At 38.0% G+C, this 19398-nt stretch overlaps 1 protein-coding gene across 1 annotated transcript in view; it reads right to left on the bottom strand.

Moving 5' to 3' along the window:
- The window catches only part of LOC145981796 (uncharacterized), a 69013-nt gene that overhangs the window by 5230 nt on the left and 44385 nt on the right, over nucleotides 1–19398 (bottom strand). The window contains exons 7-10 of the mRNA XM_083115218.1: nucleotides 19069–19170; nucleotides 11336–11437; nucleotides 9997–10049; nucleotides 2755–2821 (exon numbers count right to left, since the gene is read on the bottom strand). Coding sequence (XP_082971344.1) covers nucleotides 2756–2821; nucleotides 9997–10049; nucleotides 11336–11437; nucleotides 19069–19170 — 323 coding nt within the window. The 3' untranslated portion in view covers nucleotide 2755. The remainder of the gene's footprint in view (nucleotides 1–2754; nucleotides 2822–9996; nucleotides 10050–11335; nucleotides 11438–19068; nucleotides 19171–19398) is intronic.

The following is a 19398-nucleotide window of genomic DNA, read 5'->3' as shown; positions in this document are numbered from 1 at the left end:
ACCCCATATGCTAATGAAATTATAGGTGATTATCAATGTGGATTTAAATGTAACAGATCAACTACAGATCAAATTTTTCACATCAGATAGACACTTGAAAAAAAGTGGGAATATAATCAAAATGTCCATCAGCTATTCATTGATTTCAAAAAAGCATATGATTCGGTCAAAAGAGATAAATTATATAATATATTAGTCGAGTTTGGAATACCTAAGAAGCTTGTTAGTATGATAAAAGTATGCACCAGTGAAACAGAAAGTAAAATTCGTATGGGTATTAATGTGTCTGACAAATTTACAATTCATGATGGGTTAAAACAAGGAGATGCATTATCTCCATTGCTCTTTAATTTTGCCTTAGAATATGCTGTTAGGAAGGTTAAAGAAACTAACGAAGGACTAAAATTAAATGGTATGACTCAGTTGTTAGCATATGCAGATGATGTATACTTATTAGGGGATGATATAAATACAATTAAGAATAATGCTAAAATATTTTTCAAAACTGCTAAAGAGATAGGTTTGGAAGTTAACAAAGAGAAAACTAAATATATGCTTACAGGCCAAAACCAAGTGTTAGGTAATAATCAAAATCTAATTATTGATAACAACTCGTTTGAACCAGTTTCCAAATTCAAATACTTAGGAGTAATATTAACAAATGAAAATTATATCAAAGAGGAAATAAAAAGTAGGCTTAATTCAGGAAATGCATGTTACTTCTCTCTTCATAAACTTTTGTCTTCTTGTTTAATATCTAAGAAACTAAAAGTTAAAATATACAAAACAGTAATTTTGCCTGTAGTATTATATGGGTGTGAAACTTGGTCCCTTACATTGAAAGAGGAACATAAATTGAGAGTATTTGAAAATAAGATCCTTACGAAAATCTTTGAACCTAAAAGGGATGAGGAGACAGGTGAGTGGCGAAGGTTTACATAATTTAGAACTACATAATTTGTATTCATGTCCAGATATTATTAGAATAATTAAATCAAGAAGACTCAGGTGGGCAGGCCATGTGGCACGAATGGGAGAGGAAAGAGGAGTTCACAGGATTCTTGTTTGGAAACCTGATGGTAAGAGACCTGTAGGAAGGCCAAGACGAAGATGGAGGGACAACGTTGAGATGGACCTAAAGGAAATCGGTAGGGATGGAAAAGAGTATATAGATCTTGCTCAAGATAGGGACAGATGGAAGGCCTGTGTTGCTGCAGCCATGAACCTTCGGGTTTCAGAAGGCTAAAGAGTTAGAGTTAGTTAGAAAGTTAAACAATTCTTTTCCCTTAGACATCAAAAATCAAAGTAATACAAAATCTTAAGGTAAATTATAAGCTGGCAGAACTGAAACATGAACTATTAGAGTACAAGTGTTTTTGCCAAGATGAAACATTGCATTAGTGAATGTATGTTCAATGCGAACATAAAACTAGTAACTGTTTACATCTTCTTGTGTCTAGTGCATGAGCACACTTCTCGATGCTATGTGGATTTTGCTTGGTACTCGCATGGCATTACTAAATCGAGATTGGTTGGGGAAGGAAATTAACAACTTTTGACTATTGTCCACTACCATTAGACATTTGTGCTCTAAGACTAATCATAGTACATCTTAGCAAAGATAGTTCTTATCTATTCGGACCCTATATGAGTCTCCAGCGGTTCTCTGGGTGCCTCATCACCAGTCTTCCTCCTTTGCTTATTTCGACTTCCACTTCCCAAGGATCACAAGTTTAACACGAAAATTGAACCACAAAAGTTGCCAATGGAAATTAAACACAAGATGACTACACCTAAATGTGACAACTTCAAGGCATACATAGTGGGACCCCAATTTTACTTTCTTGCTTCATTATACATTCAGTTTTCATGGTCCCAACATAGCAAAATGTAATATAATTTTCCTTGATTTTTCATTTTCCCACATTTTGGCCCCCTGGAAAACGTAAAATCAAGATCAAGGTGCAAAATATGATTTGGTACGTATGCAGAGTTCCTGCTCATTTCAGCAAAACAAATATCCTAAATTTTCCAGCTTTTCCAGGCAATTTTAAGACAGCTTTCTATACCATTCTGTGCTGCTTTAACATGCTAGTAAACAAATTTACATGGTCAACTGCAATAATAATAAAAAATGTTTTCTTATAAGCCACGGTAGCTCAGTCGTTAGGGCATCTGGCTACCATGCGAGAAACCTGGGTTCAATCCCGGGTGGGGGTGAACCGGGATTTTTTTTCCACGTTAAAGCAGCTACAAACATTCACACCCAGCATCGTATAAAGTGGGTACCTGGAGGAAACTCGGGGTGGGGGAAGGGGATGTAAAGGCAGCCAGGGACATGGTGCTGATCACATCACCCCCACCTTCGGCCAAGATCAAGAAAGTGAGGGGCTCTAACTCTACACCTCCTATATGCCTTGATGGCATGGTGCAAGGGACAGGGGAGCACATTACAACTAAAACTGCTGAACACTTAAAAATAAATCAACAAAAATAACTACACCTAGGCCTTTTGTATGTAGAGTACCTCAGCAAGAGGCTCGTTGAAGAAAAGTAGAATTCATTTTCATTCCAAAATCCTGGAAAGAAAAAAGGGATCTCCCCCCCCCCCACCTATTTTTTCTCATAAGTATGTGTTCCTGGCATTTCCAGGTTCACCCAGATTTCCAGATCTCTGAGAATGCTACCATAAGTTTCATTCAATTCATAAAATGTAGTATGATAATACTCTTAATAAGTTGAGGATAAAATTACCTTAACTTTCAATTCCAAGTGCTCCACCGCTCAATCCTCCGGGCCTCTTCATCGGAGACTCTGGTTTCTGGAAAGTATACATCAAAGTATAAACACAAGAGGCAACATAAATACTAGGGACGTTCAATATATAAGTTTCCCTTTGCTATAAAATATTGTATAAAGCAATGCCATTAAAAAGAAGCACATGGTTGACGAGCGCCATCCTTCGTCTACAAGGAACAACAATCGATTCGTTATCAGATGTGAATGCGCATACGCTCAAGGGCGAAAAGTAAATGCTTGTTCGGAAAATGCGAGCTCGCGTCATAAGGAGTTCAGAAGCATGGATGCTAAGGGCGTTCTGCTTATGGACTTTTTGGAACGACGAATAACAATTAATGCTGACCATTATTGTCAAACATTGGATAAACTGAAAAATGCAATTCGACATAAGCTACCAGGTCTCCTGTCAGCTGGTGTCATTCTTCTTGACGATAACGCTCACCCTCACTCAGCAGTGCAAACACAACACAAAATTGAAGACTTGGGGTGGGAACGGCTGCCCCACCCTCCATACAGCCCCGATTTAGCACCGAGTGATTTCCATCTTTTTAAAGTCTGAATTGCAAGGTTACCGTTTTGAAACAGATGAAGAAGTAAAGCGGATGTGAGAATAGTGCTCAATAGCCAGAGCCCTGATTTTCTTGCAAAGGGTATGGACAAATAGGTGCAATGGTGGGACAAATGCCTGAATCTCTATGGGGATTATGTGGAGAAGTGAGGAAGGATCCTCCTACACGTGTATGTATAGTTTTCTAATGTATCTTAATTTTTTTTTTTTTTTTTTTTTTTTTTTTTGCAGCATACGGAAACTTATATATTGAACGACCCATGTAGTTTTAGCATAAATAGAAATACATACACATCGCAGAATGATGGTCATCATCCAACTTTACAAAAAATCAGAATAAGAAATATAGTGTAGCCTAGAAACTTCTCTATTTTATACTGTCTGCCTCACATCAATTTTTATCTCTCTACATTAAGCACAAATTATGTGGACGGTTTGACAAATATATGAAGGAACACACATATTTTGACACCATAAATATCTGAATAAGGTATTTCAACCAACAGGAAAATTTTCCTACTTTTACAACCTTAACTGTTGGAGTTTCATACCAGACATGCCCTTCCTAGTCAATTTGTCAACCTTGCTTCCTTCTACATTTTTGGACCTCTTAAAAAGTATTACTTTCAAGATAAAGCTTTAGCGGTTATGACATTTGTGCTGGATCCATCATATTCATAATTGATGAAAGGACCCAGGTCAGGATTTGAACCTGAAAACTTTGGTGGCAAGATCAGAAGTTGAACGCTTACAAAGTTTGCCTATCAAGCCTAGCACGTATTTCTACTAGGAATGACCACATCTTGATTCTGAAACACCCGTTTCCCAGGTAATAATGGATACATGGGCACAGGATAGCATAAACACCAGGTTGCATGCCTTGCTTTTTGAAAAACTCTGTGTGTTACATACATTTTACGCGTCACAAAAAAATCTGATATGTGAAGCCCACACATTTTTTAACCTTTACTCATATTTTGGTCGATATATCGACCATGCAGCTAATTACAAAATTCCTGTTTTTTTATCATCTTGATACTTTTCTATTCGGTCGGAAACACTTACAGTGGGTTAATCAAAGCTTTGGCACATCATGTGGATGCACCCTCCCAACTCCCCGAGTCCAAAGTTACGTATGGAAGTTGGCGCGAATTTTAAATTTGTACACTTATTTGACAAAAAATGTTATAACTGGGAGACTATTTGACCAATCTACTTCGGGTAACTTTTGTTTTGCAGCTAGAACATAAGGGCATGCAACCGTGCAGAAATCAAAATGCCAAAGCCAATAAGAGGGGTTGGGTGGGCCGCAGCCCCCAACTTTCAATGAAAATATCATAAAAATGGGGAGTTTGACCCCTCTTCCACCGCTATTTTGGGAAGGGGATGCAAACTTTAGCCTTATTTTCAAAGAATGGTCCTTGAAAGTCATTTCATGTTCCTGGGTGCATTACATTATCGAATATGTGAAACAACATTTTTTTGTCCAAGAAGTGTATGAATTTAAAATGTGCGCCAAAGGCCTTGGTGAAACCGGGGTTACTTTCCGACGACCCCCTCGGCAGAGTAAAGGTTATCCTCCTAGTACAGAAAAGTATCGGGTGATTCCCTTGCAAGAGGCCCCAAACTTCTGTCTATAAAACTGCCATTTCCTTAAAGTTTGTCTTGAAATTTTGTACAATGTAAAACAAGATCTAACCCCTCACAATAGGTTTGGACTCTTCCAGTGACCTTCATTTGTTTTGTTCCGTGACAATGCATCTCGGTAGTGTTGGCTCGAATGTATAGGGATTACAATGTACAGTCACGGTCACTTCTGGGTTGTAACAAACCTATTGAAAGTGAATGGGTTTATTACAACCCAGAAGTGTCCGTGACTGTACACAATCGAAGAGTGTGTGTTCCTCGTTTGTAAATACTGGCAAACTGGTTCATTTAAAGCATGTCAAAAGTCATTTCAGACTGAATTTCGTGTGAGACATGTACAAAGTGTTGTATCCAGAAATTGGTAAGAAAGTTAGAGACAACGGGAAGTCTTGTCACACAGCATTCAGGAGGCCAGAAAATGTCTGAAGAGGATGTAAAGGAGCGATTACTGGCATCACCATCAAAATCATTGCAAAGACTTTCCCAAGAAACTAATCTCCCATATTCTACATGTCAAAAAGCTGCAAAAAAATAAAAACCACACGCTTACCGTGTGTCATGTGTTCAAGAATTGCAACCGACAAACCATGAAAAATGTGTGTGGTGTTGTTTATGGTTTCAAAATTTTCTTACTCACAATCCTGGGATTTTACACCTCATTTGGTTTATGGATGATGAGGCATGGTTTCATCTCAGTGGCTATATAAACTCTCAAAAACGCATATATGGGTAGAAGAAAATCCTCGTGCAATACATGAACAGCCTTTGCATTCAGAAAATTGGAGTGTGGTGTGGAGTGTCTCGTAGGCAAATTATAGGCCCTTTTTTTTTTTTTTTTTTTTTTTTTTTTTTTCAACAAACGGTTAACATGGAAGTCTACATGGAAATATTCACTGAGTTTGTCAATCAGTTAACAGATGATGTACTAACTGATGGATATTTCCAACAAGACATGTCACACTTCAAATGTCAGCATGAGAGAAACTAAATGTTTTTTTTTTTGGAGACAGAATTATCATTATCTCAACAAATCTTTGGTCCCCAAGATCTCCCAATCTCACCCTACCAGACTTCTTTCTTTGGGGCTTATTGAAGGGAAAAGTATACAGAAATAAACTCCGCACAATCGCAGCCTTGAAAGAAGCTATACGTGAAGAGCTTGAAGCCAGTACCGATGCCACTTTAAGAAAAGTATTCCAGAATTTGGACAGATGTGTACAAGAGTGCTTGCATGTGGAAGGGGACCATTTTCAGCATCGGATATGAGTAGATCCTGTTGAAGGTATGTGCATACAAATTTTCAATACAAACTTTAAGTAAATGGCAGTTTTATAGACAAAAGTTTGGTGCCTCTAGCGAGGGAATCACCCTGTATAATATGCATGTAGATATTTGTGTATTACATATGGCATGCCCTTCTCTCAAAGACTTGAGGGGTAGTGATGCCTAATGATACAAACAACTTTGCTTTTACTGTTTTCCTCGATATAATCTTTACATCTATGCAGACCATGACTTTTTAAAGTTTAACTCCACGTTATAATAAGATAGACTAATTGGGACTAGACATACAGGGTGTTTTGCTCGCTTTCAGCCCCTGATTTTTGCTTATAAAAATCACACTATTGGTCATAATCTAATGAAAGTTGCTACGGACATGATTTGGTGTATGAGAAGCATGGTGACATCATTGGAGATATTGCGAGTCTCTCTAGTCCTTGCATCGGCATGTGTGCATCCATTATCAGCCTTATAGTGGTCCGCCTTGAACTGAACCAACTGAATGCAACAAGGAGAGGGTTGGGGAGATTTTCTTGAACCTGGAAAAACCGTTAATGCTGCTCATTATGGCCAGATACTGTACAAGCTCAGTCACACATTGCATGATAAAGGTCCTGGATGAAAGATCATTCTCCAGCATGACAATGATCAACCCCACTCAGCTTGCTTCACATGGGAAGAAATTGACAAAATGGAGTGGAAAGTTCTTCCAAACCCTTCATACAGCCCTGATCTGCCAACATCAAATTGCCATCTGTTGGAATTTGTGAAGAATCAGGTGCGAGGACAATATTATGAGACAATGGAGGCATTTCAGAAAGCAGTGTGTCAATGTCTTTGGCAAGCTGGAACGGAGCTCAATCTCAGGGGTATATTAAATCTTCCTGAACAATCTTCCAGAACGGTGGGAAAATGTGTACAAAGAAGTGGAGATTATTTGGAAAAGTAAATAAAAGACTGTACATTAAGGTTATGTACTTGGTTTCAATAATGCATCCTGATAATTTATAAAAAAATATTGCTAACTAATTTTAGTATGACCCCTGCATACCTACAACACGTTCAAAATAGGTAGATACTTCTTGGGATAAAAAAAATAATGTGTAAGAAAAACAGAGTTTTGCCATTTTTAAAAAAAGTCCAGAAAAGTGCTTCTAGCATCGGCCCTATGGATGCATGGACAAACTTTGCAGGGAAGCATGACAAAATACCACTCTAATTTTCAAAATTTTCTCCCGCTCGACTCTAATTTTTGCACTTAGTGAATTTTTTTTTGTCATTATTAAATGTAAAAGTAAAACACACAAGAAACAGTGGTCACACACATCACATAATTTTTGGAGGACAAAAATCAACATTTTCAAAGTGAATTTCATCAAAATAGTAACAATAAATACATTATTTTGTCATTCCAGTATGCCATACCTTCATATGTATGTAAAAGAACAAAAAAGACAAAACTGAATTATCATCTAGTTCTCAAGAATGACATGTTAATTGCTAAAACCCTTTCCTGCTTTCCATTTAAACCAGCTGTTGGCTAAAGGTTAAAGTTGACACTTAGTATTTTCATCATATTTTACAGTAAGAGAATAAGTAATGATTAGATGGAACTGAAGAAACATCCATGCCCAGGCTCGAACTTGAACCTTGAACATTCAGTTGCAAGATCCTGAGCCAACCATTCAATGTATTTGACCAATCATTTTTGTCACATTCTATTCTATGGTTTGAATGTTCAGTAGAGATGTATATGAATATACACTCTGTAAAGAATAAATAGCATCACTGTATAGCTATTATGAATGTTGTAACGTTCTTGATTCACATTTATTTATATTTCTCAACAAGTTCCACATTATTAAACTTGATTGCATTAATGGGTTTTATTTCTGGGAAAGGCTCAGCAAATGATGGTCTACGAGCTATCTCCTTACTTACAGGACAAAACATCCAAGCATAATACTACTTGCAACAAAAAACCTTTACAAATATATGTTTCAAGGAACCATTCATAAACAAATTAGAAGAAGGCTCCGAGAGATCTACTGCAGAGGCATGTCTCTTCCTTACTCCAGCCAAATCAGCTGAAAACTTTCAAATGTTAAGAATACCAAAACACTGGATATTACGAGGGTGATTCTTGGAATGTTGACTGCCCCAGCAAGCCTTATCAAAGTTCAGTTTCCTCCCCCCCAGCTGAAACTCAAGCCTCAGCCTCAAGTCAGCTGTGAGGGGAAAAGAACTGGCAGGAGATTAATATGTCACAAAGTCACACAAGAGACCATAAAAATTGCTGTGAAAATACAGGGTGGGGAACGAAATATCATCCATTGAAAAAGGCATATATTTTCCACACTGTTGGTTGTTGGCGTATTATATTTTCAAACAATGCAGCTTGGTTCATGGATGGTTCGACAGATGGCAGCCCATAACAATGTCCTGTCCCCAGCTGCGCAACAGGGCAGACAAGGGAAAATTGACACAAACAGAATGTGGGAGAGAGCCCAGTGTGCACGAGATTGAAACATATTGGACGAATGTGTGTGTACGTGTGTGTGGGGGGGGGGAGGGGTGTGATCTCAAGCCATGGCATTATTGGCTTTCTCTCTTTCAACAATACTGTCAACAGGGGATGCTACTTGGAGATGCTTACCAACAGTTTCCTTCCACAGTTACTGGCAAGCGGACGTCCCATCGAAACCCAATGGTTTATGCAAGACGGGGCTCACCAGCATACCACGAACAATGTGGTCCCCACACAGCACCAGTGACTTCTTCTTGTGGGCTACCTAGAGAAGGTGTATCTACAGACAGCTGCAACTACAGAGCAAGTGCAAGCCAACATCATTACCTTTCCCAGGGATTGGGAGAGGATTTGTGTCATCAAGTGGTCAATGACATGGAGAGTCCATCTGGAAGAGGTTCTACGACAAGACGGTGGACATATTGAACATGTGCTGCATACAGGCTACCACTTCACATTGTAGTATGTGCAATTAAATTGCTTTGCACTACGTATTATGTATAATACACAATCTACAAACCATTTTCAATGGGTGACGACATTTCATGCCCCACCTGTATCTGGTAGAGTAAAATAATGTTACAACAGAATAGGTGGATGTTCATACTGCATTTTTAATGTTTTATGGTGCTTGTATTGGAATTGAAATATTATAGTGGTGTAAATGCACAGGTTTCCTGCCTATAATGTTTATTTGCAATAATGATAAAGTGTGTGTGAAATTATTGATCTAATGGCCAGTTATTGGTTTTAACCCTTTATGAAAATTCATACAACCACAACCTGAAATCCAGGTATTCAGTTCTGGCATTCTGATTTGGCAACTGGAAAAAGGTACCGGGTTCCGAGATCTGGATCCAAGCACCTGGTTCTGAGTACCCTGTTCTGGGATCTGGATCTGGGTGCACCAAACATTGTTGGTCATTCCTAATTTCTACATGCTAATATTGTGATAATTCATTTTAGGCTTTGTATTTTCCTCCTTAGAAGCAAGATTTCTTAAAACATTGCTATGCTCAATTCATAATTTAAAATTTACTTCAAAGACATGTCTTCAAACCATTACGACATAATCAATAACGAACAGTAGCTACACAACGTACTAAAAATCCTAAAGTAAGAAAATACCTTATACCACACAAAAAATCAAACACAACCAAATGTAAACACTTACCTTACGATGTCCTTTCCTGCCATACACTGGAGTCCATTCATCATCGCTACAACCTAAATAGGTAAAAAATAATCAAAATTACTATTACTCTGGTATAGCAATAATTTCCTTAACATGAATATAAATTTGCAAGATATATAACATTCACTTCGACATACAGAGTGGGGCAGAATTAAGTAAACAGTTTTGTAATGCTCTATGCTTTTACTAAATGATCTAAATGGCATACCATTTATTTAGTGATGAACAATAACTGAAAAAAAAAATGCCATACAAGCCAGCTCGAAAACAGTTGCAAGACGTCAATTAAAATTGAAAATTCTGGAAAAGGAAATGAAAAAAAAAAAAACAGCTTCGAAAAATCAAGGTCCCTATCCAGTAACTTTGCACTTTGCAACTTGTACAGTTGGCCTTGAAATGTGATTCACACAATTAGTGTTTATAACTTGCTAAACTTAGAACAATGATAAGCTTTAATGTATGAGGGTGGATCAAATGAAAACGGAACTGTGGATGTACAGAACAGAGCTCTCCACCGCTGAAGAAGTCCAAGATGGTGCAAAGTGATGCTGACATGTTTCTTCGATCATGCGTTCCTAGACCAATGATCAATGCCGCTTCTTACTGCAGTATCCTTCACTGTTTGCATGCAGCAATCAAGGCCAAATGGCCCTTGTCTTCTGGAGTGGTTTTGCTGCATGACAATGCACAGCCACATACTTCAGCTGTTACAAAGAACATGTTGGCGACGGGTGTACATAGTGTCGGATCAGCCACTGTATAGCCCTGATCTATCACCATGCGACTTCCATATATTTGGTCCGTTGAAAAAGAATTGAGGGGTCAGCGCTTCCACTTGGACAATGAATTCATGGAAAATATTCGCTACTGGTCCCGATCTCAACCAGAGGAGTTCTATGAGCAGGATATTCACCGCTTGGTTAAACATTAGGACAAGTGCTTGTGTAACTTTGGAGATTAAGTTTCAAATAAACCTTGTTGATTTCATTCTGTGGCCCCTGTTCCGTTTTCATTTGATCCACCCTAATAGCTTTGGACTGTAAGTACAATAACTACATGCATTAAATGGTTGTATAGTTATTAAATTTCAAGTACACCATTATTTATTTGAATTTATATTTTTCTCAATTTATATATTTTTTTCATCTCCGGAATCAAGTGAGAAACCAACACGACACAATCAGAACAGGTATCCGGAACCTTCAATGTTCTGCCATCTTCACACGATCGTCTATGAAATGAACATCAATCAAGACTAACACATTAAAATAAAGATGAAGAAATCTGATTTCAACTTATCTAACAACCAGATATGTACCATTTGTGACTGTAGAAATTGAAGAAGTTTCTTCATAAATTGATTCAGGAGTCTGGAAAAGAGTACCACGTCCTCTGCCAGATAGAGTATGCTGTGGTACTTCTGGAAAACAGAATAATATTATATGTTAATAGATAATGTGGTATCTTACTGACAAGTTAAAATGATTGTATTTCTAATCCTTTCAGTTGTCATTACAAAGAATTACTTCAAAACACCAAACAACTTTGTTCTGAAGTGGCAACATTGTTAGTCATATGACTACTTTTGCAAAACACTATATTAATTTCACTCATAAACATTTCATTTGTGCCAGTTATATATATATACATATATACAGTGTGTCCGGCTTAAACGTCCAATAAAAGAAAAAATCATAACGAGATATTTCTACAGACTTTAGTTCTACAAAAAGAGTAACTCAAAATGTTTTTTCTGTGTGGTTGCTCCGCACATACACATGCGCATAACCGCAAAAAGTGCGAAAGCATGCCAATGCATTGTTTGCGGCGAGCACAAATGCGGACTCCACAACAGAAGGTTTTCTGTGTGCTTGCTTTCACCTATCTGAAATCTGTAACACTTGTACAACGTCGTTTTCGGCATGAGTATCAATTACGACCAACTGACAATGTTCCCACGTTTAAAGCCATCAAGAAAAGGTACAAAAGCCTTCGGGAAACCGCCTGTGTGCAGTCAATGTCAGACCACCACACAAAGCATGCAGTTTCAGAGGCTAGTGTTGAAGATATCCCCATGTCCTCCCAACGAAGCCATAGGAAGTCCGTCTGACGAGCAAGTAGGGAATTACAGGTACCTAAGTCGAGTGTATAAGATGTTCTCCATAAACGGTTGTGCCTACAGGCATACAAATTGCAGCTTTGTCAGAAACTCAAACCTCAGAAAAAGCCGCTGTGGGAAGCATTCGTGGAAGAAATTCTTGCTAAAATAGACAAGAACCATGCATACCTTGATTCACTTTGTTTTTCAGATGAGTGTACGTTCCACACTCTGGGAAGGTGAATAAACACAATTGCCGCATCTGGGGAACGGGACCACCCTGTGTAATGAGAGAGTGTCTGGTGTGCATTTTGAAGAACAGGGTTATAGGGCCATACTTCTTCACGGTGCGTACCGTTAATGGAGCAAATTACCTAGATATGTTGAAGTTGTACGTTGTGCCACAACTTCCTCGTGACCTGATATTCCAGCAAGATGGCACGCCGTGTCATTACACAGGAATTGTTAGATTTTTTGGACCGTGAATTTCCTGGGCGTTGGATTGGTAGGAGTAGCCCATCCAATTTTTTGGCCCCCTAGAAACCCAGACATTAAGTCGCTTGATCTTTTCCTTTGGGGATTTGTAAAAAATTAAGTGTATCAAACAGCAGTTCGTGATCTGCACCATAGCATTTGTGCAGCTATCAACAATGTTACGCCTGCAATGCTGAACATCTGAAGAGAGATAGAATACAGATTAGACGTCTGTCGTGCCACAAATGGTGCATATATTGAAACTAGGTATGTAAAAAAACATTTTGAGTTACTCTATTTGTAGAACTAAACTCTGTAGAAATATCTCGCATACATCTCAAGTTATTCATGCTGGTTGCGGTAAACGCGGTTTAAAATACTTACGTGAATTTTTTTCTTTTATTGGACGTTTAAGCCGGACACCCTGTGTGTGTGTATACACACATACACAGATACACAGACTAAGACCGAACCATTTAACTTGATAACTCAAAGCACTTTTGAAACAAATGTTTAAAAAAAAAAAAGTTAATTGACTTTAAGGGGGGGAGAGAATGTAATTTTGTAGTTTTAGTAGGTGATGATTTTGAAGGTCACTCAATTTTTAAATGGAAACCTAATTTTTTTGTTTAAGCTTTTATTCCTCTTACAAAATAAACAACTTTGTAGAAACCACTTTTCCAGTCATCGCGTAGTTTCACAGATATTTGACAAGTGAAAAGTTGTAACAGAAATTCATACTATTTCTTAAGCATTGAAATGTTTTATTCCAAAAGAGAAAGAAACTAAATATCCTACTACACATTAGAACGAGGGCCTCTCCAATAGTGTAGTGGATGTAAGCCAAGGGTTCGGCCACTGGTGGAGGCACATTACACAGTGGTTCAGATCCCACTTGAAACGTTAGGTCCAGTCCTGATAAGCCTACATGAGCAAAAAGTTGATGTAACACACATTTTAATCCAAAGTGTTTTACACATTTTAACAAACATGGAGGGTGTGCAAACAGGTGACCACTAGAACGATTGTAGTAGTACTTTGGAGAAGGACTGCACACGCAAAGTTACATGTGATTGGTGGATGACATCATGCCATATGTTTGGAACCACTAGTCCCGTTTGCACCAATGACGCTTTACTCGCGAGTAAGAGTAAACTCAGAGTTAGCCCACTAATCGGCTGATTATCTGTTGCACCAACAGAAATGCCGGGCAAGCTGGGAGTAAAACTGGAGTTAACCCACGCGGAGCAGAGTAATGGCTGCTATCCGCAACTGGTACTGTATCACTTCAGAATTTCAAAACTAAATACTTTTAAAATTGGAAGTAAGACTCAAACTGTGTATATAAAAAGCGAGAAATATATAGTATGCTATTAAATGTATACTTTGGCAGATGTTTTCTGTGCACATTCTGCAGTACAGAGTATGTAAACTTGCATGTGCAATACAAACATAAACATACACCCAGTAGCCGGAGAAAGTGAATTAGTCCTAGCCGTAAACGATTGTGAATGCTACGTGAAGGTATATGTATACGTCAAGGTACATGTATACATCAAAATCTACTGCAAACATCACTGTAAAACTACTTACTATGATCGCAAGCTGCAGTAAAATATCAACATTTATTAAAATAAATATTTTCCCCCATCTTTATCACATGTTTGAATTTTTCTTGTGGCAGTGTCTTGTCACTGTTTACGGAGATACCGAAGTCCCTTGACCTCCACCCCTTCTTTTTTTTCTGTCATGCAGCGACACCATGAATGGAAACACGTCTTCTTGAAACAGGTAACCTATCATGTGCTTCCATCTGTATGACATTTAGGCAATTGCTTTGAGGCCAGCTGCTATCCTAGAATGAAGTCGGGGTTTCATGACTCGTGCGGCTGGTATGTCTTCCAGATTGGAGCAACACTCCTAACTCAAGTGTTACCCTGACCCATGGATTTTCAAACGTGCGAGTCGGAAGATTAAATAGTGCATGTGATAAATAGTTTGAAAGGTGTTCTCCAACTATCCATCGTCATTTCTACTTCCAGCAGCCATTAAGTCCAGATTTTGTTTTAATGGTCCCGGGGATCCTCACAATATGATTGTAATGTTTTTCACAATTACCAATTTATGTTAGACAATTTACTTTCTATAAAAAATTGAAAATTTGGATAATAATACTTTTCATGATGGATGCGGTAAACGCGGTTTAAAATTACTTACGTGAAATGTAGGAATTTTGTTATTTCCGCATTGCGCAATTTTGGAGTGGAGTGGAAACGCCGTACCCTTAGTGAATGAAGACATAGGATCTTCGAAATTAATAGGATTTAACTATTAAATTGTGCAACGCGGAAATACAAAATTTCTAGATTTCACGTAAGTAATAATACTTTTGTACAGCATTGACAATGATGTAAACTTTATTTCTTGCATTTTTGGAATAAAAATATCGATGCTTATGAAATAGTATGAATTTCTGTTACCATTTTTCTTGTCAAATATCTGTAAAACTATGTGATGAATGGCAATATGGTTTCCACAGAAGTTGTTTATTTTTGTAACAGTAATAAAAAAATTAGGTTTCCATTTAAAAAAAAATGAGTGACCTTCAAAATGGTCACCTACTATAACTTACATAATGGCTTTCTCTTTCCCCCTTACAGTTAATTAACTTTTATTTCGTAAAAGCTTCGTTTGATATTTAAAGTTATCAACTTAAATGGTACACCTGTACACATATGATAATTACAAAGCAGTGATGCAATGGCATAAAATATGATACTTTTTGCAATAAATATTTCTATTCTAAAAGCACATTCATCTATAGTCCTAATTTTGCCCAAATGACTATGTGAACAGATTGACAATTTTTCCATTCATAAGCACACTTCAGGATTTAATTTAATTAATGTTTCGTGTAAATTATACTGGGTCTCAAATTACCTACTTTGATCATTCAAGGTTGTGTGTTTCCAAAGACAAAAACAGGGAACAAATCATTGAAAGTTTGATTCTGAATAGAAATTTCAAATTATTTCCTGGAATAATATACAGTACAAGGCTATGTTCCATTGACCATCTCTATGAGAAGATGCAGGGGAAAAAAATAGTTGATATTTTAGTCCTTACATTGCCATCACTCAAGCTGTGCCATATTTTATGCTGAATGGAAATGCCAATTTTTCAAATTTTATTACCTTTCTGCCAGCCTATTTGAAAAAGATGTTCTTATTGTCCATGAATGTAAAGTAGCACAAACCAATTAGAAATGAGAAGGAATGGTGAGAATGAGCCAATAGAGAGAAAATGGTTAAGTATTAAGTAGGCCATTTTAAGAAGCAGAAGCATGGAAACCCTAAGTGACATAAGAGAAATGGATGGTTTGATGAGGATTGTGAGAGCACACAGGAGTGCAATGCAGCAAGAAAACAAAAAGTTTTGCTGATATCCTTCTTGGGGAGAGAGAGAGAGAGAGAGAAAGAGAGAGAGAGAGAGAGATAGAGAGAGAGATAGATAGATAGAGAGAGAGATAGAGAGAGAGAGAGATATGAATAGAATGTACTGGAGGAGTGAACAAGAATGTATCTTGAAAATGAGGCTAGGATATGTTGAGCATGAAACAGATTTATACGTAGTAAAAATGTGCTAAATATGTACATCCATATTAAGTTATTTTCAATAAAATTTGGAGTTAAAAATGGACATAAAATTGTAAATATTTACCTTTTTTAATAATATAAGACACTACACGAGCTAAATAAAATAGTCTTGGTATTTTAACTATTACCGTGACTGTCTTGAAGAGAAAACAGAAGCAAATCCCGTACATGTGCCACAAAATCGTTGCTTCTGGCGCTGCTGTCTGGCATGCAACTAGTAGCAAAGGGTGGGGTTAGAAATGGGCTGCTTGGCTTGGGACTATCCAACACTGCCAAAATAATGTTTGTAACAAGCAGGAGCTGATGCTTGAGTCCTCACTCTCTATTGTTGACAACAATTGTAAATAAACAGGAATTTCAAGTGTTTTACAATAGCAAAAGCAAATAGTTGGGAGGTGTAAAAATTGTAAAAAAAAAATACTGTTCAGATGACAGAAAACTTGTAATTAACTCAATTGGAGGGCATAAGAAAGGTCGTAAACTTTCGCTTGTTTACCATCGCTTCAGTCTTTGTCAGTTATTCACAAGAAATTCTCCCAACTCTTTCGGTCGCATGGGGACATGCAGTTATTGCACAAATATGGAGTATATGTTGAGAAATGTTCTGAAATATGGAAATAATATGTAAACAACTAAAATATGTAAAATATGAGCCAAAACCTAACATATGTGCAATAATGGGAAAAAAAACTGAATTTTTCTAGTCTACATGCCATGATGAGCGAAGATAATACAAAATATAACTGATTTTAGCTTCATACACAAATATGTATTTACATATAAATCCGTTCCCTGGTTATGAGGAAATGAGAATAAAGGGTTATGGGCCTTCAAATGCAGCACTATTGGACACTGGATTGCATTAATACGAGGCACATCCAGAAAGTAAGTTCCGAAAGTGCCCCAAGATGGCACAAGTGGTCAGAGCGAGACGCACTTGCACAGGAGTGGAAGAGGAACATGTAGCCATATCCTTGGGCGAGCGCAGTTGTGTGGAGTCAGTGGTGAGAGAACTGTAGTACGGGAAACATGGCTGCGCACATACAGTCTCCCACAGAGTGCGAGGTACACACGGTAATCAGGCTTCTCCATGCTAAGAAGCTGTTGGCGTCAGAGATCCCCCGGCAGGCATCGTGACACCTGAACTGGAGGAAAGTGTGCAGCAAGCAATGCTGCAGAACCAGCGGTTTACAATGTCCGACCTCTCATGTCAGTTTCCGCAGATCTTCCATTCCCTGCTGAATGAGATCGTCACCAAGTAACTGCAGTTTCTCACATTGTGTGCACAATGGGTTCGCCGTGGACACTGGTGCAGCCTGCTGTGCATTTTCTGCACCATCTTCGGATAATTCCTTCACTAATGTCATTCTGTCCATACACTTCACACACTTCTCTGCCGCCAACAGCTTCTTAGCTTGGAAAAATCTGATTACTGCACGTACCTCGTACTCGGCGAAAGACTGTATGCACGCAGCCATGTTTCCCGTACTACAGTTCTCTCGCCACTGACTCCACACAACTGCGCTTGCGCCAGGTTATGACTATGTGTTCCTCCTCCACTCCTGCGCAAGCACGTACCGCTCTGACCGCTCTCGTGCCATCTTGGGTAGGGTGACCAGACGCCCTCTTTTATCTGGACATGTCCTCCTTTTTAGGTGTGTCGGCAACTGGGTGGATTTTGTATAAATCTGAAAATGTCTTCCTTTTTGGAAAGAGTATAGCATCCATCATAGAAAATGTGCTGCATTTTACGTCTGAAGTATATCACTTTGGGCACGTTAAGTGTTCGAACAATGCTCACTGAGCATTTGAGAACTGAACCACGATCACTTTGCCCGAATGAGTAATTAGTATTAATCTAACTCGTTGCATAGCTCTCTGAGTGGGGAACACATGAAGTTTGTCCAGTTTATTTGAGTTATACATACGCGATGCAGAAAAGCGGTGAGAATTTTGATTATTAAGTAATATTTACTTTTGTGAAATAACGAAGCGAAATTGTAAATTCAACAATGATCTCTTAAGAAAATGTGTAGGCTTTAAGGATAGAAGAAACGAATATGAGGAAGAGTGTAAAGTTGTTGTCGGCATTAAAATCATATTTTTTGTTCCAATCTAAACTACTTAAAATTTTAATTCAGTGTTCTGGAAGTAATTAAGCAAATATTTGCATTCACCTATGGGGATATTTCAATCTAAAATCCAAGAATTGGAAAAGAAGCAAAACTCAATTATAGACTGGAGGCACATAGTGGTTCGAATCACACTTTAAACTGTAGGTGCAGTCCTGATTAGCCATTGTGTGCACAAAGTAAACTACATACCAAAGCTCAATCTCAAATTATAGACATTCTTAGTTATTATTGTCAGGTCTTAAGATAGGTAAGAGAAGATTATTGGAAAAGATCATCGAAGAAGTATCATCGAAGAAGTATCTGTGAGCAAAGTGTCGGTAAGATAAGATTATTTTATTAAGTTAAGAGTAATCACAAATGGGTTGAGATTTTCTTTTTTTTGCGGTGTCCTCTCTCTTATGGCTTGGTTCTCCTTGAATGTGTGTGTCTGGTCAGCCTAATCTTGGGGCACTTTCGGAACTTACTTTCTGGATACACCTCGTATTTACAATGCAACACTTTCTGTATTTGTTTCCTTTGACTTAACAAGTTGGAAAATTCCCTTCTTCGGGTGAAAAACTGCTACAAACCATTTGGGGGGGGGGGGGGGGTACCCACTCGTACTCACACACTCATCACTTCCCTAAATGGACTTCAATTCAACTGAGCATGCCACTTAATGTACACTATTAATCTAAGTAATACAAACCTTTGTCTATCTGCAACTGTGAAAAATCGGCAGCAAGGTGTGAATCAAATGTCAGATTCCGCTTACTTTGTTCTTCACTTTCATATGAGTTTGCACGTGCCCCTAGAGAGAAAAATAATATTGAATCAACATTTTTTCTAATCAAATATGCAAATACATTCAATGAACTTTTGAACAAAATATATATATATATATATATAAAAAAAGGTAAAGTGCTCCCCTGTGCTTAGCACCACAGCATGAAGGTGTATAGGGGGTGTGGGGGTAATGCCCAACACTTTCTTCATCCGGTTGTGAATGGGGTGATGTGATCAGCATCATGCCCCTGAC

Source organism: Lepisma saccharinum, chromosome 30, assembly GCF_977018435.1.
Source record: "Lepisma saccharinum chromosome 30, izLepSacc3.1, whole genome shotgun sequence".
Classification (NCBI taxonomy): Eukaryota; Metazoa; Arthropoda; class Insecta; order Zygentoma; family Lepismatidae; genus Lepisma; species Lepisma saccharinum.
This window is presented reverse-complemented; position numbering and strand designations above follow the sequence as displayed.